Raw genomic sequence first — 24,341 nt, forward strand, 5'->3', positions numbered from 1 at the left:
CTCTCATAACTGTATCAGCCGCCCTCCCCCTGCAGCCCTGCGCGGGCGCTCATTCTACACCCAGGTCGCCGGCACAACCAGCAACACACTGAGCCCTGCGCGGTGCATGCCGGAGCCTCTTTGCACACACGTGACTGGTCACATGGTCATGACAGCTCACAGGTGTTTTAGCATACTCTGGCATCTCCTAGAAATAGATGTCGGCTTTTCTGTATGACGTGCCCCTGACATTTTGCCATTGTGCATATATGTATTAAATGTGAAGAACAATACCAAGGTATGCCTGTATCATGAGCCATCCGGCGGATATACCTCGCAAATTTACCCAAAGAGACAGAACTGTATGTCAAAGACTGACGCCATATTTTTGTAGCTCAGCTTCAGTCTGCGGGAGAACGAGAACTACATTTCCCATAAATCCTTTCTGCGCCCAGTCCCATTTTCGGCTAGGGCTGCCAATCTGGTGTGTGCAGGCAGTGGGGAGGTAAGTGTACTTCCTTGTATACTATAGATATAGAAATGTCACCATTGACAAAACCCTGTTTAGGTGTGATGTATGCCTGTTGTATAAGGAATATGAATTCAAATGAATGTGATCATCCTTTCTTACATAATCTCAATCCAACATTGTCACCCCACTAGTGACCCTTCTGCCCCGTCCTCCTGTCACTCCACTAGTGAGTGACCCTGCTGCCCCGTCCTCCTGTCACTCCACTAGTGAGTGACCCTGCTGCCCCGTCCTCCTGTCACCCCACTAGTGAGTGACCCTTCTGCCACGTCCTCCTGTCACCCCACTAGAGAGTGACCATTCTGCCACGTCCTCCTGTCACCCCACTAGAGAGTGACCCTTCTGCCACGTCCTCCTGTCACCCCACTAGTGAGTGACCCTGCTGCCCCGTCCTCCTGTCACCCCACTAGTGAGTGACCCTGCTGCCCCGTCCTCCTGTCACCCCACTAGTGAGTGACCCTGCTGCCCCGTCCTCCTGTCACCCCACTAGTGAGTGACCATTCTGCCACGTCCTCCTGTCACCCCACTAGAGAGTGACCCTGGTGCCCCGTCCTCCTGTCACCCCACTAGTGAGTGACCCTGGTGCCCCGTCCTCCTGTCACCCCACTAGTGAGTGACCCTGGTGCCCCATCCTCCTGTCACCCCACTAGTGAGTGACCCTTCTGCCACGTCCTCCTGTCACCCCACTAGAGTGACCCTTCTGCCACGTCCTCCTGTCACCCCACTAGAGAGTGACCCTTCTGCCCCGTCCTCCTGTCACCCCACTAGTGAGTGACCCTTCTGCCCGTCCTCCTGTCACCCCACTAGTGACCCTTCTGCCCCGTCCTCCTGTCACTCTACTAGTGACTGACCCTGCTGCCCCGTCCTCCTGTCACCCCACTAGTGAGTGACCCTTCTGCCACGTCTTCCTGTCACCCCACTAGTGAGTGACCCTTCTGCCCCGTCTTCCTGTCACCCCACTAGTGAGTGACCCTTCTGCCCCGTCCTCCTGTCACTCTACTAGTGAGTGACCCTGCTGCCCCGTCCTCCTGTCACCCCACTAGTGAGTGACCCTGGTGCCCCGTCCTCCTGTCACCCCACTAGTGAGTGACCCTTCTGCCACGTCCTCCTGTCACCCCACTAGAGGGTGACCCTTCTGCCACGTCCTCCTGTCACCCCACTAGTGAGTGACCCTGCTGCCCCGTCCTCCTGTCACCCCACTAGTGAGTGACCCTGCTGCCCCATCCTCCTGTCACCCCACTAGTGAGTGAAACTGCTGCCCCGTCCTCCTGTCACCCCACTAGTGAGTGACCCTTCTGCCACGTCCTCCTGTCACCCCACTAGAGAGTGACCCTTCTGCCACGTCCTCCTGTCACCCCACTAGAGAGTGACCCTTCTGCCACGTCCTCCTGTCACCCCACTAGAGAGTGACCCTTCTGCCACGTCCTCCTGTCACCCCACTAGTGAGTGACCCTTCTGCCCCGTCCTCCTGTCACCCCACTAGTGACCCTTCTGCCCCGTCCTCCTGTCACTCCACTAGTGACTGACCCTGCTGCCCCGTCCTCCTGTCACTCCACTAGTGACTGACCCTGCTGCCCCGTCCTCCTGTCACCCCACTAGTGAGTGACCCTTCTGCCACGTCTTCCTGTCACCCCACTAGTGAGTGACCCTTCTGCCACGTCCTCCTGTCACCCCACTAGAGGGTGACCCTTCTGCCACGTCCTCCTGTCACCCCACTAGTGAGTGACCCTGCTGCCCCGTCCTCCTGTCACCCCACTAGTGAGTGACCCTTCTGCCACGTCTTCCTGTCACCCCACTAGTGAGTGACCCTTCTGCCACGTCCTCCTGTCACCCCACTAGAGGGTGACCCTTCTGCCACGTCCTCCTGTCACCCCACTAGAGGGTGACCCTTCTGCCACGTCCTCCTGTCACCCCACTAGTGAGTGACCCTGCTGCCCCGTCCTCCTGTCACCCCACTAGTGAGTGACCCTGCTGCCCCGTCCTCCTGTCACCCCACTAGTGAGTGAAACTGCTGCCCCATCCTCCTGTCACCCCACTAGTGAGTGACCCTGCTGCCCCGTCCTCCTGTCACCCCACTAGTGAGTGACCCTGCTGCCCCATCCTCCTGTCACCCCACTAGTGAGTGACCCTGGTGCCCCGTCCTCCTGTCACCCCACTAGTGAGTGACCCTGCTGCCCCGTCCTCCTGTCACCCCACTAGTGAGTGACCCTGCTGCCCCGTCCTCCTGTCACCCCACTAGTGAGTGACCCTGGTGCCCCGTCCTCCTGGTGCCCCGTCCTCCTGTCAACCCACTAGTGAGTGACCCTGGTGCTCGTCCTCCTGTCACCCCACTAGTGAGTGACCCTGCTGCCCCGTCTTCCTGTCACCCCACTAGTGAGTGACCCTTCTGCCCCGTCCTCCTGTCACCCCACTAGTGAGTGACCCTTCTGCCCCGTCCTCCTGTCACCCCACTAGTGACCCTGCTGCCCCGTCCTCCTGTCACCCCACTAGTGACCCTGCTGCCCCGTCCTCCTGTCACCCCACTAGTGACCCTGCTGCCCCGTCCTCCTGTCACCCCACTAGTGACCCTGCTCCCCCCTCCTCCTGTCACCCCACTAGTGACCCTGCTGCCCCGTCCTCCTGTCACCCCACTGGTGACCCTGCTCCCCCCTCCTCCTCCTGTCACCCCAAGTGACTCTGCTCCCCCCTCCTCCTCCTGTCACCCCACTGGTGACCCTTTTCCCCCCTACTCCTCCTGTCACCTGACTGGTGACCCTGCTCCGCCCTCCTCCTCCTGTCACCCCACTGGTGACCCTGCACCCCCCTCCTCCTGTCACCCCACTGGTGACCCTGCTCCCAATTTTCCTGTAACCCCATTGGTGACCCTGTCCCCTGTCCTCCTGCCACCCCACTAGTGAGTGACCCTGCTGCTCTAGGTCCTCCTGTCACCCCACTGGTGACCCTGCTCCCCCCTCCTCCTGTCACCCCACTGGTGACCCTGCACCCCCCTCCTCCTGTCACCCCACTGGTGACCCTGCTCCCAATTTTCCTGTAACCCCATTGTTGACCCTGTCCCCTGTCCTCCTGCCACCCCACTAGTGAGTGACCCTGCTGCTCTCCGTCCTCCTGTCACCCGACTGGTGACCCTGCTTCCCTGTCCTCCTGTCACCCCACTGGTGACCCCCCCCACCCCATCACCCCACAGGGAAGAAGCTGAACAGACTCAGCCGACTATGATGTTCAGTTTCCGTTTGGGATCTGTCCTTTTTACCAGATTATAAAAAAAGTGCTGCATATGAGGCTTTTTTGTCTGGTCTTTCGACAGAATCTGCCGCAGAGGCTCCAAACGCAGCCTCCAAAGCGGATGTGGGCAAGTGCAGGCCTATGTATTATGTATTTGAATTACCACAACTTTCGTACACCTTCTCGAGTAAAAATACTCCTCAAAAATTGTAAGAGGAGTGTTTTTACTCTTCTGGCAGAAACGTAGTGCGACCTCTGGCATACAGGGCATAAGCTCTTCATTCTAGGGCTTCAACGATTAATCGAATTTATCGATAATATTCGATAATGGGATTCATTGTCGATGAATCCCGTTATCGAATAATCGCCGTTTCGTTGCTATGCGGGCGGGCGGTTTACTTTAAATCAGCGCATCTTTATTCTACCTTACAATGAAGCTCCAGTAACAGGCAGAGCAGGCAGCGGCGTAACGTCACTTACTCACGTGACACGCCTGCTCCCCCTGTGTCATTCATAAAGTGGGCGGAGCAGGCGCATCACGTGAGTGAGTGACGTTACGCCGCTGCCTGCTCTGCCTGTTACCGGAGCTTCATTGTATTTGATTTTGTAAGGTATTAAAGATCAATTCATAGCGCTGATCTAAAGTTTAAGTAAGGCCTGGTTCACACCTGAGAGTTTTACAGCGCGTTGCTACGCGCTGTAAAACGCTCAATAGGCGAAAACCCATGTTTCCCTATGGGCATGGTTCTTACCTGTGCATTTTACAACGCGTACGAACGCGCTGTAAAACGCCCTACGCCCAAAAGAAGTACAGGAGCTTCTTTGGGGCCTATTGTCACGTGTTCTGTACATAAACACCTCTGTTTTTCATTGGACGCCTCTTTGGTCAATCGCAAGAACGCACGTACGACACGCGTTTCCTATTCCCAAAAACGCCCCGAATACGTCCAACAAAAATGCGCGTAAAACACGCGTATCAAATACGCTCAAGTGAACCAGGCGTAAAAGTGACTGCAGGATAACGGTTAAGGAATGCTCTTTAGATATTGCTGTGAGCGGCGGGGCCGGTGTATTGGGACTCGGGAGACACTGTTATGGGGGAGATCTGTGGACGACACATTTAGCATAAGATGCTATATAGTGTCATCCACAGACCCCCCTCCCCATAACCGTGTCATCCACAGATCCCCCTCCCCATAACCGTGTCATCCACAGATCCCCCTCTCCATAACAGTGTCATCCACAGATCCCCCTCTCCATAACAGTGTCATCCACAGATCCCCCTCTCCATAACAGTGTCATCCACAGATCCCCCTCTCCATAACAGTGTCATCCACAGATCCCCCTCTCCATAACAGTGTCATCCACAGATCCCCCTCTCCATAACAGTGTCATCCACAGATCCCCTCCCCATAACAGTGTCATCCACAGATCCCCCTCCCCATAACAGTGTCATCCACAGATCCCCCTCCCCATAACAGTGTCATCCACAGATCCCCCTCCCCATAACAGTGTCATCCACAGATCCCCCTCCCCATAACAGTGTCATCCACAGATCCCCCTCCCCATAAGGCTCCATTCACACGTCCGCAACCTGTTTTGCGGATACACAGAGCCACGGATCCGCAAAACACGGAAAGCGGCAATGTGCGTTCCGCATTTTGCGGACCGCACATTGCCGACACTAATAGAATATGCCTGTTTTTGTCCGCAATTGCGGACAAGAATAGGACATGTTCTATTTTTTTTGGAAACGGAAGCACGGATGCGGAAGTGCGGATCCGCAAATGTGGATGCGGACAGCACATTCCGGCCCAATTGAAAATGAATGGGTCTGCACCCGTTCCGCAAAATTGCGGAACGGATGCGGATCCATTTTGCGGACGTGTGAATGGACCCTTACAGTGTCATCCACAGATCCCCCTCCTCATAACAGTGCCATCCACAGATCCCCCTCCCCATAACAGTGCCACTCCCATCCACAGATCCCCATAGCAGTGCCATCCACAGATCCCCTCCATAACAGCACCATCCACAGATTCCCCCATAATAGTGTCATCCACAGATCCCCCATAAAAGTGTGTCATCCACAGATCCCGCCATAAGTGCCATCCACAGATCCCCCTCACCATAGCAGTGCCATCCACAGATCCACTTCATAACAGCGCCATCCACAGATCCCCCATAACAGTGTGTCATCCACAGATCCCCCATAACAGTGTGTCATCCACAGATCCCCCCATAACAGTGCCATCCACAGATCTCCCTCCCCATAACAGTGCCACTGCCATCCACAGATCCCCCTCCCCATAGCAGCGCCATCCACAGATCCCCCCATAGCAGTGTCATCCACAGATCCCCCTCCCCATAACAGTGTCATCCACAGATCCCCCTCCCCATAACAGTGTCATCCACAGATCCCCCTCCCCATAACAGTGCCATTGCCATCCACAGATCCCCCTCCCCATAACAGTGCCATTGCCATCCACAGATCCCCCTCCCCATAGCAGTGCACAGATCCCTCTCCCCATAGCAGTGCCATCCACAGATCCCTCTCCCCATAGCAGTGCCATCCACAGATCCCCTCCATAACAGCGCCATCCACAGATCCCCCATAAAAGTGTGTCATCCACAGATCCCCCATAAAAGTGTGTCATCCACAGATCCCCCATAAAAGTGTGTCATCCACAGATCCCCCCATAACTGTGTGTCATCCACAGATCCCCCATAACTGTGTGTCATCCACAGATCCCCCATAAAAGTGTGTCATCCACAGATCCCCCCCATAGCAGTGTCATCCACAGATCCCCCCATAAAAGTGTGTCATCCACAGATCCCCCATAACTGTGTGTCATCCACAGATCCCCCATAACGGTGTGTCATCCACAGATCCCCCATAACAGTGTGTCATCCACAGATCCCCCATAAAAGTGTGTCATCCACAGATCCCCCATAAAAGTGTGTCATCCACAGATCCCCCATAAAAGTGTGTCATCCACAGATCCCCATAAAAGTGTGTCATCCACAGATCCCCCCATAACAGTGCCATCCACAGATCCCCCCATAACAGTGCCATCCACAGATCCCCCTCCCCATAGCAGTGCCATCCATAGATCCCCCTCCCCATAGCAGCGCCATCCACAAATCCCCCCATAATAGTGTCATCCACAGATCTCCCATAAAATGTAAACTTGCAATATCATACTTGTCTATCCCAAGTACATCCACACCATCAGAACGCCTCTTCTCTGCTACAGGTAACATAGCGTGTAAGAAGAGAGCTAGCCTCAGCCCTGACCATGTGGACATGTTGTCTTTTTTACATTGTAAGGCCTCATGCACATGACCGTTGTGTGCATCCGTGGGCGTTGTGCCGTTTTCCGTTGACTTTCAATGGGTCCGTGGAAAAATCGGAAAATGCACAGTTTGGCAGCCGCATCCGTGATCCGTGTTTCCTGGCCGTGAAAAAAATATGACCTGTCCTATTTTTTTCACGGCCAACAGTTCACGGACCCATTCAAGTCAATGGGTCCGTGAAAAATCACAGATACACACAAGATTGTCATCCGCGGCCGTGATCCGTGTCCGTGATCCCTGTCCGTTTTTTCCTATCATTTCAATGGCAAACTTGACTTAGATTTTTTTTTTTTCATTTTTCATGTCCGTGGATCCCCGAAAAAACAAGGAAGAACCATGGACGAAAAAACGGTCACGGATCACGGACCCCGTTTTTGCGGACCTTAAAAAAAAAAAACGGTCGTGTGCATGAGGCCTAATGCAAAAAGTTATGTAACTCCAAAATTTGTTTTAATATGGTCTTTGAACATAATTTTTCAAGTAAAATCATATAAACCCCTTTTTTTTAAAATTTTGGTGTTATTCCCGATTAATCGATTAAATTATCAACAACTAATCGATTATTCAAATAATCGTTAGCTGCATCCCTACTTCATTCACTTCTATGGGATTTCTGAAAAGAGCTGAGTAAGTGCCCTTTTGATGATGATGATGTACAGTGCCTTGAAAAAGTATTCATACTCCTTGAATTTTTCACCTTACACCCTCAAACTCAGGCTACTTTCACACTCGCGGTTTGTGTGGATCCGTCATGGACGGATCCGTTCAGATAATACAACAGTCTGCATCAGTTCTGAACGGATCCGTTTGTATTATCTTTTAACATAGCCAAGACGGATCCGTCTTGAATTCCATTAAAAGTCAATGGAGGACGGATCCGTTTTCTATTGTGCCAGATTGTCAGTGAAAACGGATCCGTCCCCATTGACTTTGTGCCAGGACGTTTGGCTCAGTTTCATCAGATGGACACCAAAACACTGCAGGCCGCGTTTTGGTGTCTGCCTCCAGAGCGGAATAGTGACTGAACGGAGGAAACTGATGCATCCTGAGAATGATTCAGAATGCATTAGGGCCTAACTGATCCGTTTTGGACCGCTTGCGAGAGCCCTGAACGGATCTCGCAAATGGAAAGCCAAAACGCCAGTGTGAAAGTAGACTTAGGGTCCATTCACACGTCCGTTTTTTCTTTCCTGATCTGTTCCGTTTTTTCAGGAACAGATCAGGACCAGATCTGGACCCATTCATTTTCAATGGGTCCTGGAAAAAATCGGACAGCACAATGTGTGCTGTCCGTTTCCGTTGTTCCGTTCCGCATGTCCGTTTAAATATAAAACATGTCCTATTCTTGTCCTGAAAAACCGGATCCTGGTACAATACAAAGTCAATGGATCCGCAAAAAACGTATGACATTCAGATGTCATTCCGTATGTCATCCGTTTTTTGCGGATTCCGTTCCTGGAAACACATAACAAATTTATTTATTTATTTTTTCAAATTTTTTTCAAAGAAATCCAAACAACTTTATTTGATTATTGAATCCGCAAAAAACGGATGACATACGGAAACATTTTCAGGAACAACGGATCCGCAAAAAACGTGTGAATGGACCCTAAAATGTATTTTATTGGGATTTTATGTATTTGACCAACACAAAGTAGCAAGTATGTGTGAAATGAAGTGATACATGGTTTTAAAAAATTTTGATAAATAAAAATCTGGAAAGTGTGGCGTGCATTTGTATTCAGTCCCCTGAGTCAATTCTTTGTAGAACCACCTTCCGCTGCAATTACAGCTGCTAGTCTTTTGGCGTATGTCTCTAACAGCTTTTCACAATTAGAATTTTTTTGCCCGTTCTTCTTTGCAAAATAGCTCAAGCTCAGTCAGATTGGATGGAGAGCGTCTGTGAACAGCAATCTTCAAGTCTTGCCACAGATTCTCAATGAGATTTACAGTCAGGTCCATAAATATTGGGACGTCGACACAATTCTAACATTTTTGGCTCTATACACCACCACAATGGATTTGAAATGAAACAAACAAGATGTGCTTTAGGCCTCATGCACACGACAGTATTTTTTCACGGTCCGCAAAAACGGGGTCCGTAGGTCCGTGATCCGTGACCGTTTTTTCGTCCGTGGGTCTTCCTTGATTTTGGAGGATCCACGGACATGAAAAAAAAGCCTGGCCGTGCGGAGCCAAACGGATCCGTCCTGAATTACAATGCAAGTCAATGGGGACGGATCCGTTTGACGTTGACACAATATGGTGCAATTGCAAACGGATCCGTCCCCCATTGACTTTTAATGTAAAGTCAGGAGTCCCTTTTATACCATCGGATCGGAGTTTTTTCCAATCCGATGGTATATTTTAACTTGAAGCGTCCCCATCACCATGGGAACGCTTCTATGTTAGAATATACTGTCGGATATGAGTTACATTGTGAAACTCAGATCCGACAGTATATTCTAACACAGCGGCGTTCCCATGGTGATGGGGACGCTTCAGGTTAGAATATACTAAAAAACTGTGACCCCCTGTTTTTAACTCATTGGTGGCCAGTGTGGCCGCCCCCCCCTCCCCCCCTGTAGTTAACTCATTGGTGTCCAGTGGGCCCCCCCTCCCTCCCCTGTAGTTAACTCGTTGGTAGCTAGCCCCCCCCCTCCCCTGTAGTTAACTCGCTGGTGGCCAGCCCTCCCCTGTAGTTAACTCATTTGTAGCCAGTGGCCCCCCCTCCCTCAACTGTAATTAACTCGTTGGTGGCCAGTGGGCCCCCCCTCCCTCCCCTGTAGTTAACTCGTTGGTGGCCAGTGGGCCCTCTCCCCGCCCCCCCTATCATTGGTGGCAGTGGAGAGTACCGATCGGAGTCCCAGTTTAATCGCTGGGGCTCCGATCGGTAACCATGGCAACCGAGACGCTACTGCAGTCCCGGTTGCCATGGTTACTTAGCAATTTGTAGAAGCATTATACTTACCTGCGAGCTGCGATGTCTGTGTCCGGCCGGGAGCTCCTCCTACTGGTAAGTGACAGATCATTAGGCAATGCACCGCACAGACCTGTCACTTACCAGTAGGAGGAGCTCCCGGCCGGACACAGACATCGCAGCTCGCAGGTAAGTATGATGCTTTTACAAATTTCTAAGTAACCATGGCAACCGGGACTGCAGTAGCGTCCCGGTTGCCATGGTTACCGATCGGAGCCCCAGCGATTAAACTGGGACTCTGATCGGTACTCTTCACTGCCACCAATGATAGGGGGGGGGAGATTTTAATTAGGAGGGGCCACTGGCCACCAACGAGTTAACTACAGGGGAGGGAGCCCACTGGCCACCAATGAGTTAACTACAGGGGAGAGAGGGGGGGGGCTGGCCACCAACGAGTTAACTACAGGGGAGGGGGGGGCCCACTGGCTACAAATGAGTTAACTACAGGGGAGGGAGGGGGGCTGGCCACCAATGAGTTAACTACAGGGGAGGGAGGGGGGGCCAGCCGCACTGGCCACCAATGAGTTAACTACAGGGAAGGGAGGGGGGGTCTGCTGCCTGGCAGCACCTGCCAGGCAGCAGGGGGCAGTCATGTACACAGTTCTTTTAGTATATTTTAACTATAGGCGCCACCATCACTATGGGAACGCCTCTGTGTTAGAATATACTGTCGGATCTGAGTTTTCACGAAGTGAAAACTCAGCTCTGAAAAAGCTTTTATGCAGACGGATCTTCGGATCCGTCTGTATGAAAGTAACCTACGGCCACGGATCACGGACACGGATGCCAATCTTGTGTGCATCCGTGTTCTTTCACGGACCCATTGACTTGAATGGGTCCGTGAACCGTTGTCTGTCAAAAGAATGGGACAGGTCATATTTTTTTGACGGACAGGATACACGGATCACGGTCTCGGCTGAAAAACTGTGCATTTTCCGATTTTTCCACGGACCCATTGAAAGTCAATGGGTCAGCGAAAAAAAACGGAAAACGGCACAACGGCCACGGATGCACACAACGGTCGTGTGCATGAGGCCTTAACTGCAGACTGTCAGCTTTAATTTGAGGGTATTTATATCCAAATCAGGTGAATGGTGAAGGAATTACAACAGTTTGCATATGTGCCTCACACTTGTTAAGGGACACAAAGTAATGGTATAATTGGCTTCTCAGCTGTTCCATGGCCCGGTGTGTGTTATTCCCTCATTATCCCAATTACAATGAGCAGATAAAAGGTCCAGAGTTCATTTCAAGTGTGCTATTTGCATTTGGAATCTGTTGCTGTCAACTCTCAAGATGAGATCCAAAGAGCTGTCACTATCAGTGAAGCAAGCCATCATTAGGCTGAAAAACCCATCAGAGAGATAGCAAAAACATTAGGCGTGGCCAAAACAACAGTTTGGAACAGCCTTAAAAAGAAGGAATGCACCGGTGAGCTCAGCAACACCGGAAGACCACGGGAAACAACTGTGGTGGATGGCTGAAGAATTATTTCCCTGCTGAAGAAAACACCCTTCACAACGGTTGGCCAGATCAAGAACACTCTCCAGGAGGTAGGTGTATGTGTGTCAAAGTCAACAATCAAGAGGAGACTTCACCAGAGTGAAAACAGAGGGTTTACCATAAGATGTAAACCATTGGTGAGCCTCAAAAACAGGAAGGCCAGATTAGAGTTTGCCAAACGACATCTAAAAAAGCCTTCGCAGTTCTGGAACAACATCCTATGGACAGATGAGACCAAGATCAACTTGTACCAGAGTGATGGGAAGAGAAGAGTATGGAGAAGGAAAGGAACTGCTCATGATCCTAAGCATACCACCTCATCAGTGAAGCATGGTGGTGGTAGTGTCATGGTGTGGGCATGTATGGCTACCAATGGAGCTGGATCTCTTGTAGTAATTGATGATGTGACTGCTGACAAAAGCAGCAGGATGAATTCTGAAGTGTTTCAGGCAATATTATCTGCTCATATTCAGCCAAATGCTTCAGAACTCATTGGACGGCGCTTCACAGTGCAGATGGACAATGACCCAAAGCATACTGCAAAAGCAACCAAAGAGTTTATTAAGGGAAAGAAGTGGAATGTTATGCAATGGCCAAGTCAATCACCTGACCTGAATCCTATTTGAGCATGCATTTCACTTGCTGAAGACAAAACTGAAGGGAAAATGCCCCAAGAACAAGCAGGAACTGATGACCGTTGCAGTAGAGGCCTGGCAGAGCATCACCAGGGATGAAACCCAGCGTCTGGTGATGTCTATGCGTTCCAGACTTCAGGCTGTAATTGACTGCAAAGGATTTGCAACCAAGTATTAAAAAGTGAAAGTTTGATTTATGATTATTATTCTGTCCCATTACTTTTGGTCCCTTAACAAGTGGGAGGCACATATACAAACTGTTGTAATTCCTACACCGTTCACCTGATTTGGATGTAAATACCCTCAAATTAAAGCTGACAGTCTGCAGTTAAAGCTAGGGATGTCCCGATACTGACCGATACCGGACATTTGCACGAGTACATGTACTCGTGCAAATGTCCCCGATACCACTGCCGATACCTGTGCGCCGCTTCTAAATGTGTCTGTGTCCGTCCGCGGCCTGCCCCTGCATCTCACACAGCAAATACAGTCCGGATCATGAACGAATCGTTCTTCTGAATCATAGTAACATAGTACATAACATAAGGCCAAAAAAAGACATTTGTCTATCCAGTTCGGCCTGTCATCCTGCAAGTTGATCCAGAGGAAGGCAAAAAACCCCTGTGAGGTAGAAGCCAATTTTCCTCACTTTAGGGGAATAGAAATTCCTTCCTGACTCCAATCAGGCAATCAGAATAACTCCCTGGATCAACGACCCCTCTCTACTGGCTATATCCTGTAATATTATTACACTCCAGAAATATATCCAGGCCCCTCTTGAATTCCTTTATTGTACTCACCATCACCACCTCCTCAGGCAGAGAGTTCCATAGTCTCACTGCTCTTACCGTAAAGAATCCTCTTCTATGTTTGTGTACAAACCTTCTTTCCTCCAGACGCAGAGGATGTCCCCTCGTCACAGTCACAGTCCTGGGAATGAATAGATGATGGGATAGATCTCTGTACTGACCCCTGATATATTTATACATATTAATTAGATCTCCTCTCAGTCGTCTTTTTTCTAAAGTGAATAACCCTAATTTGGATAATCTTTCAGGGTACTGTAGTTGCCCCATTCCAGTTATTACTTTAGTTGCCCTCCTCTGGACCCTCTCCAGCTTTTCTATGTCTGCTTTGTTCACTGGAGCCCAGAACTGTACACAGTACTCCATGTGTGGTCTGACTAGCGATTTGTAAAGTGTCAGGACTATGTTCTCATCACGGGCATCTATGCCCTTTTTGATGCAACCCATTATCTTGTTGGCCTTGGCAGCAGCTGCCTGACACTGTTTTTTGCAGCTTAGTTTGCTGTTCACTAAAATTCCTAGGTCCTTTTCCATGTCAGTGTTACTGAGTGTTTTACCATTTAGTATGTACGGGTGACTTGCATTATTCCTTCCCATGTGCATAACTTTACATTTGTCAGTGTTAAACCTCATCTGCCACTTATCTGCCCAAGGCTCCAATCTATCCAGATCGCTCTGTAGTAGTATACTGTCCACTTCAGTGTTAATTACTTTACACGGTTTAGTGTCATCTGCGAAAATTGATACTTTACTATGCAAGCCTTCTACAAGATCATTAATAAATATATTGAAGAGAATAGGGCCCAATACTGACCCCTGAGGTACCCCACTAGTGACAGTGACCCAATCTGAGTGTGTACCGTTAATAACCACCCTCTGTTTTCTATCACTGAGCCAGTTACTTACCCACATACAGATGTTTTCTCCCAGTCCGAGCATTCTCATTTTATATACTAACCTTTTATGTGGTACAGTGTCAAATGCTTTGGAGAAGTCCAGATATACGACATCCATTGATTCGCCACTGTCAAGTCTAGAACTTACCTCCTCATAGAAACGGATTAAATTTGTTTGACATGACCGATCCCTTGGTCATGTCAAACATTCAGATCACTGAACCGGAAGAGTCGATTCCTCTGACTGAGCGTGAAACAGCTCAGTCAGATTAGCATAGAGGCAGCAGCAGGCAGTGTAATAGGAGCCGACAGTGGAAGCTAGCCCCACCCCTCCCTGCCCTCCAACCAATCAGAGGCAGCCAGCAGTCCAGCACTGACTCACAGCACAGGGGGAGTCGTGCAGGGACTCAGAGAATCGTCTGAGAGTTTATTAGTTAAAAGAATCAAATGAGTCAGAGGGGAAGGAGGGGGGGGGGGGAGGTGGTAGTATAGCATGTAGCAGAGCTGTGTGTGTACAGGGTGCATGCAGCAGTGTAGCATGTAGCAGAGCAGGAAGCCTAGCAGGGACTCGGTGGGTGACACGTGTCTGACTCATTCGATTCTTTTAACTAATAAACTCTCAGCCGATTCTCTGAGTCCCTGCAATAACTATACATTGTAATTACATTTCAGTCTGCTCCACTGCATTCACTGCAGCAGAGCTGTGTTTGCCAGGAGCGAGTCCCTCGTGACCTTCGGTTCACTTGAGAGCAGACTCAGCAAGTGAACCGAAGATTCGATTTATGAATCGGTTCTTTTGAATGAACTGATTCGAATGAAAAGATTCATGAAAAAGATCCGAACTTCCCATCTAAATGCCTCTCAAGTCCAGACACCCTCCGGCCTCCTCAAACAGAGTTCGCCTGCCAGTAGTTTTAAAAGTTATAGGAACCGACCCTAGTAAGTGTATAAAGTTTAGTTAGAAGATTGTTGTGTCTGTCTTCTATGGCCCTGCTCCTTCCCTTCCTGCCTGCAAGTTGCACATTGATCTCTAAAAGCAGGCATTAGGGCAAGAAGAAATATACATTACTGTATGATGGCCACAAGATGATTATACTGAGGAGGGAGGGGCTTCAAAAATTGTTGTCCTGACTCCTTACAGTAGCGTCTCCTTGTGGCCCCCATACAGTATAACATCTCCTTGTAGCTGCCCCCATACAGTATAACATCTCCTTGTGGCTGCCCCCATACAGTATAACATCTCCTTGTGGCTGCCCCCATACAGTATAACGTCTCCTTGTGGCTGCTCCCATACAGTATAACGTCTCCTTGTGGCTGCTCCCATACAGTATAACGTCTCCTTGTGGCTGCTCCCATACAGTATAACGTCTCCTTGTGGCTGCTCCCATACAGTATAACGTCTCCTTGTGGCTGCTCCCATACAGTATAACGTCTCCTTGTGGCTGCCCCCATACAGTATAACGTCTCCTTGTGGCTGCCCCCATACAGTATAACGTCTCCTTGTGGCTGCTCCCATACAGTATAACGTCTCCTTGTGGCTGCCCCCATACAGTATAATGTCTCCTTGTGGCCCCCATACAGTATAACGTCTCCTTGTGGCTGCCCCCATACAGTATAACGTCTCCTTGTGGCTGCCCCCATACAGTAACGTCTCCTTGTGGCTGCTCCCATACAGTATAACGTCTCCTTGTGGCTGCCCCCATACAGTATAATGTCTCCTTGTGGCCCCCATACAGTATAACGTCTCCTTGTGGCTGCCCCCATACAGTATAACGTCTCCTTGTGGCTGCCCCCATACAGTATAACGTCTCCTTGTGGCCCCCCATACAGTATAACGTCTCCTTGTGGCTGCTCCCATACAGTATAACGTCTCCTTGTGGCTGCCCCCATACAGTATAATGTCTCCTTGTGGCCCCCATACAGTATAACGTCTCCTTGTGGCTGCCCCCATACAGTATAACATCTCCTTGTGGCTGCCCCCATACAGTATAACGTCTCCTTGTGGCTGCCCCCATACAGTATAACGTCTCCTTGTGGCCCCCATACAGTATAACGTCTCCTTGTGGCTGCCCCCATACAGTATAACGTCTCCTTGTGGCTGCCCCCATACAGTATAATGTCTCCTTGTGGCTGCCCCCATACAGTATAACATCTCCTTGGAATGTTATAGTTCTGTTTTGGGGCCTTTTGGTTGGTCAGTGGTCAGGAAATACATGTGTGTGTATTTTATTGTTAAATTTAGTATCAGTAATTGGTATCGGTGAGTACTTAAATAAAAGTATCGGTACTCGTACTCAGTCTTAAAAAAATGGTATCGGGACATCCCTAGTTAAAGCACATCTTTTTTGTTTCATTTCAAATCCATTTTGGTGGTGTATAGAGCCAAAAATGTGTCAATGTCCCAATGTTTATGGACCTGACTGTAGGTCTGGACTTTGACTGGGCCGTTCTAACACAGGAATATGCTTTGATCTAAACCAGGCATGTCCAAACTGCGTCCCTCCAGCTGTTGCAAAACTACAACTCCCAGCATGCCCTAATAGCTGTAAGCTATCCAGGCATGCTGGGAGTTGTAGTTTTGCAACAGCTGGAGGGCCGCACTTTGGACATGCCTGATCTAAACCATTCCATTGTAGCTCTGCTGTATATTTAGGGTCATTGTCTTGCTGGAATGTGAACCTCTTCCGCAGTTTCAAGTATTTTGCAGCCTCTACCAGGTTTTCTTCCAGGATTGCCCTGTATTTAGTTCCATCCATCTTCCCATCAATTCTGATCAGCTTCCCTGTCCCTGTTGAAGAAAATCATCCACACAGCATGATGCTACCACCACCTTGTTTCACAGTGGAGATGGTGTGTTCAGGGTTATGTGCAGTGTTTAGTTTTCCACCACATATAGCATTTAGTTTTTAGGTGTAAAAATTAAACTTTGGTCTCCTTCTTCTAAATGTTTGCTGTGTCCCCTACATGGCTTGTGGTAAATTGAAAATAAGACTCCTTATGGATTGCTTATACATAGTAACAGTTTATAAAGCTGAAAAAAGACATCTGTCCATACAGTTCAGCCTGTTATCCTGCAAGCTGATCTCCAGAGGAAGGCAAAAAAAAAACAAAAAACTGTGAGGTAGAAGCCAATTTTCCTCACTTTAGGGGAAAAAATCGTTCCTGACTCCAATTAGGTAATCGGATTAACTCCCTGGATCAACGACCCCTCTCTAGTAGCTATAGCCTGTAATATTATTACACTCCAGAAATACATTCAGGCCCCTCTTGAATTCCTTTATTGTACTCACCACCACCACCTCCTCAGGCAGAGAGTTCCATAGTCTCACTGCTCTTACCGTAAAGAATCCTCTTCTATGTTTATGTGTACAAACCTTTCCTTCAGACGCAGAGACCCAGACCCCTCATCACAGTCCTGGGGATAAATAGATGATGGGAGAGATCTCTGTACTGACCCCTGATATATTTATACATAGTTATTAGATCTCCCCTTAGTTCCCATGTGCATAACCTTACATTTGTCAGTGTTGAACCTCATCTGTGACTTCTCTGCCCAAGCCTCCAATCTATCCAGATCCATCTGCAGCTTTCTTCTTGCCACTCTTACATAAAGGCCAGATTTATTGAGTACGTGACCAATAGTTGTCCTGTGGACAGATTCTCCCACCTGAACTGTGGATCTCTGCAGCTCCTCCCGAGTAACCATGGGCCTCTTGGCTACTTCTCCAATTAGTGCTATCCTTGCCTGGGCTGTCAGTTTAGGTGGGCGGATGTGTTGGTAGGTTTGCAGTTGAGCGTTACTCCTCCCATTTTTTTTATAACCTAACCCTGCTTTACACTTCTCCCCAACTTTTTCCCTGACCTGTCTGGTGTGTTCCTTGGTTGTCATGATGCTGTTTTGTTCACTAATGTTCTGTAACAAACCTCTGGGAGCTTCGCAGAACAGCTGTAGTTATACTGAGAGTAAATGGCACACAGGTAACACTTTTATTTACTAATTAGGTGACTTCTGAAGGCAGTTCACACTAGATGTTATTTAGGGGTATCAGGGTTCTAAATACAAATGCATGCCATACTTATTACAAACTTTGAAAACCATGTATCATTTTCTTTTCACTTCACATATACTTGCTCCTTTGCTGCTCACATAAAATCCCTTTGTGGGGAAAAAGTGGAAAAGTTTAAGGGGTACGAATACATTTTCAAGGCACTGTTTAGTAGAATAGGGCTAAACACATAGTAACATAGTTTGTAAGGTTGAAAAAAGACACCCTTCCATCCAGTTCAGCCTCTTATCCTGCAAGTTGATCCAGAGGAAGGCAAAAAAAAAATAAGTCAACAACCCCTCTCTAGTAACTATAACCTGTAATACTATTATATTTCAGAAATACATCCAGGCCCCTCCAACTCTTTTAGTAAATTCACCATGACCACCTCCTCAGGCAGAGAGTTCCATAATGTATGAAACTATGTAACTGTCCTACTTCTGCACAACACAACTGATGGTCTCAAACTCATTACGAAGGCAAGAAATTGAAAACCACTCCCATCAACCACCTCATGAAGGTTATTGAGAGAATGCCAAGAGTGTATAAACCCATTATTTGAAGGTAAATGTTTATTAGACATTAAAGGGGTATTCTGGTTATGTAAAGTTATCACCTACCTACAGATTAGGAGATAGCTATTAGATCGGTGGGGATCCTACCGCTGGGACCCCCACCAATCACAGGAAAGGGGATCCTATAACTTGTGGAGGCCTCCCGAAATAAATGGAATAGCTGGTCGGGTATGTGCTCAGATGCTCCATTCATTTCTATGGGAGTTCTGGAGATAGGGAGTTTGGTACTCAGCTTTCTTGGGAACTCCCACAGAAATGAATAGAGCGGCTGTGCGCTTGCCTGTCACCCACTCCATTAATTTAGGGGGGGGGGGGGGGGCACTACGGGGTAGGGCCTCCACCAATGTATTAGTTATTCTCTACCCTGTGGCTAGGGGATAACTTTACATAACCGGAATACCCCTTTAAGAAGCAAACAAACGTCCAGAAAACCCACTAAACTGTTGATTGATGATACATTTACACTTGTAGACAATGATATTCCTGCAGAATCCATACCTATATGATAGCCATAGCAAAATACTGCAAAAGTTTAGGATTGGTGGGGATCTGAAGTTCTGAAATGTAGCCTCGGACACTTGTGTAACTCGATCACGTTGATGATTACTGTACATTAAAGAGAAAGGTACTGGAATAATTTTATGATGGCATGTGAGGAGCTACAACCATATTTTCCATCTGTGTGCGAAGAGGACTGCACACAGACTAAACACATCCATGGTGAAATTTATTCCTCTGGGCTTGCACTATTCTGGTCAATGTCTCCAGTGGTCCTAATGCCCATGTGATACGTGTATACATGGCCCTTAGTGCATATTAAAAATCAGTCATGTGTTGCAGTTGCAACTTGGACGATTGTTAATCTGGAATCCAGCGTAAGGATAATATTTGTAGACATACTTTTTCTAATACCTCTGCCTGTCAAATAACAGGTATAATTGTTATAATAGAATGATAACAATATTTAACAAATGCATTTTTCACCTCAACAGATGTATTTGGAAACCTGTCACACCAAGAAACTGATCTTATAGCTGCTGACAAGGATTTGAATCATTATCTGTAAACAGAACAGAAATCCTTAAAATATACTACCCAAATGGGATGCAACCATCTGTGAGGATGGCAGCCAAGCGGTTCACCTTATCTGAAGATGGCAATGGCACAGTAGATAATTCAAGACAATATATATTTGTAATCGTCAAGGAGGAGCCAGTCTCGTGTTATACAGATGATCCTACAGACCGTGCTGTCTATACAATCACGGATCATAAACTCCAAGAAGCATCTTCTTACATTAAGGAAGAACCAACCTCATGTGATATCACACATCTCTGGAACAATGCCACATGTACACAGAATGATCATACACTAAAAACATCTACTCCTAAGGAGGAACATGATTCATCTGACAGAAGTAGTTCTATCAATGCAGACAGCTGTATACCCACAGACTATATAAAACAAGATCTGTCCTCTCCCATTAAGGAAGAATCAGACCCATTTTATAGTGGTGGTCTCACCACTTTATGTCATACAGAACAGGAACCAGTTAAAATGAAAAAGGAACCAGCCTCATGGGATGGAGAAAATAGAATAAATCCTAAAGTATATAAGCCAGTAGATCTTGCACAAGAATATCTGCCACATGATATTAAGGAGTCCAATTTAAATGACGCACCAAACACTGACATTAATTCAGTCATAAGTGATACAAAGTGCCTGTTGACTCACATAAAGCAGGGACCAGATTCATTTAGTGAAAAGAATATGTTGGACAAAAACCGGTATGCACTTAGAGAGAGTACAGATTTATCTCATCTTCAGGGTGTTCACATTAAGCAGGACAACTCAGTTATTCCTCCCAATAAAAGCAGCAGGAACATTGAAGACTGTGGTGAGTTTATATGTGTTGAATGTGAAAGAAGTTTTAGTGATATCTCACATCTGAGAAAACATAGGCGTCATCATGTTAAGCAGAAGGTATTTCACAATTCCGACTCAGAGCCTGAAGACATCCAAAATCTGAGTTCATATGAATGTCTACAGTGTTATAAAGTTTTCCACGCTAATTCCCAACTGCTTCTCCATCAAAAAAGCCACACAGGAGAAAAGCCGTTTAAGTGTACTTGTGGAAAGCGGTTCTCTGAGAAAGGAAATTTAGTCCGGCATGAACAAACTCGCACTGGCGAGAGACCGTATGCCTGTGTAGAGTGCAGTAGACAGTTTGCTGAGAAAGGCAAACTAGACAGGCATAAAACAACTCACAAAGATGAAAGATGCTCAGAAAGCGGAAAGCATTTTTTAGATACTACCCAACTTGCCGCACATCAGCGAATTCACAGAGGAGAGAAACCTTTCGAGTGTTCGGAATGTGACAAATGTTTTCAGAGCAATAACCAACTCTTGGTGCATCAGAGAAGCCACACAGGTGAAAAACCTTTTGCTTGTATGCAGTGTGGCAAACGGTTTACTGAAAAAGGTAAACTAGTGAGGCATGAAAGGTCTCACACTGGTGAGAGACCATTTGAATGTAAACAATGTGGAAAATGTTTTGCAGAGAAAGGTAAGTTGTCCAGACACCAAAGAACTCACTTGGAAGAGAAAGAATTTCGTTGTTCTGAATGTGGTAAAGATTTGAGCAATAAGTTGTCACTCATCATTCATCAGAGGATACACACTGGAGAGAAACCATATGTTTGTTCTAAGTGCGGTAAATGCTATACGTACAAGTCCTCTCTAACAAAACATGAGAACATCCACTCACAGGAGAATCAGTACACTTGTACGGAATGCGGGCGACATTTCAGTGAGAAACGGAATTTGGTGCGGCATTACCGGTCTCACACTGGAGAGAAGGAGTTTATGTGTATGGAGTGTGGCAAAAATTACTGTGATAAGTCATCCCTAGTAATCCACCAGAGGCTTCATACCGGGGAGAAGCCATTTGTTTGTTCATACTGTGGAAAATGTTACAGTGACAAATCTTCTTTAGGAAAACATGAGCGACTTCATAGAGAGGGGAAATTGTAGAATGGTCTCTAAGGAGTTCTTGGTCAAAATGAAATGGAAACTGTAGTAGGAATTAGGCTATGTTCACATAACAGTGGAGGAAAAACAGCCATTAGAAAACGGTTAAAAGATTTGTCTGTTTTTTTCAATTTTTTTATATTGATGACCTATCCTCAGGATAGGTCATCAATATCAGATCGGCGGGGGGCGGCCAACTCCCGGCACTCCGCAGATCAGCAGTTTGAACATAAAACAGTGTTCTTACAAGTTCTTTTCTCTTCATTGTTTACCTGCTCACCGTCGCAAACACAGTGGGGAGCAGGTGTAATAACAACTAAGCGACCCCCATTAACTTAATTGGGATGGCTCTGGATTCAAGTGAATAGGAAGAAGCCATCCCATTGAAGTGAGTGGGACTACTTAGGTGTAAATACACCTGCACACCACTTCAGTTGTGACGGTAAGTAGGTAAACAATAAAGAGAAGGCAGTGCTCGTACAAGTTCTGCGTTCTCCTCAAACAACTGAACGATGGGGGTGCCGGAACCCGTTCCCCTCGTTAATCCGATATTGATGACCTATCCTGAGGACAGGATAGGTCATTAATATAAAAAATTTAAAAAAGACAACCCGTTTAGGCTACTTTCACACTTGCGTTCGGAGCGGATCAGTCTGGTATCTGCACAGACGGATCCGCTCCTATAATGCAATCGATGGTATCCGTTCAGAATGGATCCGTCTGCATTATATTTCAGAAAAAAGTCTAAGTCTAATTGTTAGACGGATCCGTCCAGACTTTACATTGAAAGTCAATGGGGGACGGATCCGTTTGAAATTGCACCATATTGTGTCAACGTCAAACTGATCCGTCCCCATTGACTTACATTGTAAGTCTGGACAGATCCGTTTCCCTCCGCACGGCCAGGCGGACACCCGAACGCTGCAAGCTGCGTTCAGGTGTCCGCCTGCTGAGCGGAACGGAGGCCAAACTGTGCCACACTGATGCATTCTGAGCGGATCAGCATCCACTCAGAATGCATTGGGGCTGTACGGATCTGTTCGGGGCCGCTTGTGAGAGCCTTCAAACGGAACTCGCAAGCGGAACCCCGAACGCAGGTGTGAAAATAGCCGTAAATTGTCTGTTTTTGACGGTCCATTTCCTATCCATCTAGCCGCTTCTAATGGCTGTTTGGCATCCATTCACCATCCATTTTTTATGCCCAATGTTTCTTTACTGTTGTGTGAATATACAGTCAAACAATACTCCACAGGGGATTTCCTCAGCATCTCCTAGCAGCCAAGCCATTTTTAAGATCTATCAGCTGGATTCCATTCTGTAGAACAGCTGTTAAAACAGGCCAGTTGACTTCTATGGGGTTCATCAGACTGTCAGAACACATAGTCCTCTTTTTTGACCGAAAGTATTCACAGTCCGTTGAAACAACATACAGGTGAAACTTGAAAAATTTGAATATCGTGCAAAAGTCCATTTATTTCAGTAATGCAAATTAAAAGGAATTGTATTAATGTAGCTTAAAATTAGAATTTTGTGAAATGGTTCGATATTCTAGGCTCAAAGTATCACACTCTGGTCAGCTAATTAATCGGTACCCCCTGAGCAAAGGGGACCTCAAATTGTGACTTTGGGGTTTTCATAAGCTGTAAGCCATAATCATCCAAATGATAACCAATAAAGGCTTGAAATATCTCACTTTCCATGTAACAAGTCTATCGCATATATTAGTTTCACCTTTTAAGTTGCATTACTGAAATAAATGAACTTTCCACTATATTCAAATTTTTCAAGTTTCACCTGTACCTGTAAATACACCCATAGATCTCAATTGTTTTGAAAATGGCCGTCGCATGGCCATTTTTCATTGCCATGTGAATATATCCTTAGACATTTAAAAAGTTGAACATAAAGTCCATCTCTACAGAACACATATATAGTCTAGTAAATACAGTATATGAACAGTTACTTTCTTGAATTTTTTTTCTTTGTCCTCTTGGATTTTGCAACAAAGTGGAAAACTATTATTCAGTGGCATTATTAACATGGGTGTGACTAATGCTACTTTCACACTTGCGTTTTGGGCGGATCCGTTATGGATCTGCAAAAACGGATCTGTTATGATAATACAACCGCATGCATCTGTCATGATCGGATCCGTTTGTATTATCTGTAACATAGCCAAGATGGATCCGTCTTGAACTCAATTGAAAGTCAATGGGAGACGGATCCGTTTTCTATTGTGCCAGACTTAATTTGTGACTTGACTTACATTGTGTAGCAGGACGGATCCATTTGGCTCAGTTTCGTCAAGCGGACAGCAAAACGCTGCAGGCAGCGTTTTAGTGTCCACCTCCAGAGCGGAATGGAGACTGAACTGATGCATTTTGAGCGGATCCTTTTCCATTCAGAATGCATTAAGGCAAAACTGATCTGTTTTGGACCGCTTGTGAGAACCCTGAACGGAACTCGGGAATGGGAAGCCAAAACGCCAGTGTGAAAGTAGCCTAAGACATCTACTCTTAAAAATGAATGGGCACATGGTGGACCTCACAAAGTCTAATAAAATTCTAAATGCCTGTTTAGAGACCAGGGCTGTCCTTATAGATATAAGGCTACTTTCACACTAGCGTTCGTCGGTCCGCTCGTGAGCTCCGTTTGAAGGGGCTCACGAGCGGACCCGAACGCAGCCGTCCAGCCCTGATGCAGTCTGAATGGAGCGGATCCGCTCAGACTGCATCAGTCTGGCGGCGTTCAGCCTCCGCTCCGCTCGCCTCCGCACGGACAGG

At 47.4% G+C, this 24,341-nt stretch overlaps 1 protein-coding gene across 2 annotated transcripts; it reads left to right on the forward strand.

The window, feature by feature from the left end:
* Positions 1–379: 379 nt before the first annotated feature.
* LOC122941335 (gastrula zinc finger protein XlCGF57.1-like) lies at positions 380–22,196 on the forward strand. 2 transcript variants are annotated; one of them, XM_044298473.1, is made up of 2 exons: positions 380–484; positions 19,521–22,196. In XM_044298473.1, exon 2 carries the CDS (start codon positions 19,633–19,635, stop codon positions 21,559–21,561), a length of 1,929 nt encoding a protein of 642 aa, XP_044154408.1. In that variant the 5' UTR covers positions 380–484; positions 19,521–19,632; the 3' UTR covers positions 21,562–22,196. The 2 variants fall into 2 exon arrangements, with proteins under 2 accessions (XP_044154408.1, XP_044154409.1); XM_044298474.1 differs by lacking the exon at positions 380–484 and adding an exon at positions 18,321–18,517.
* Positions 22,197–24,341: the final 2,145 nt, after the last annotated feature.

Source organism: Bufo gargarizans, chromosome 6, assembly GCF_014858855.1.
Source record: "Bufo gargarizans isolate SCDJY-AF-19 chromosome 6, ASM1485885v1, whole genome shotgun sequence".
Classification (NCBI taxonomy): domain Eukaryota; kingdom Metazoa; phylum Chordata; class Amphibia; order Anura; family Bufonidae; genus Bufo; species Bufo gargarizans.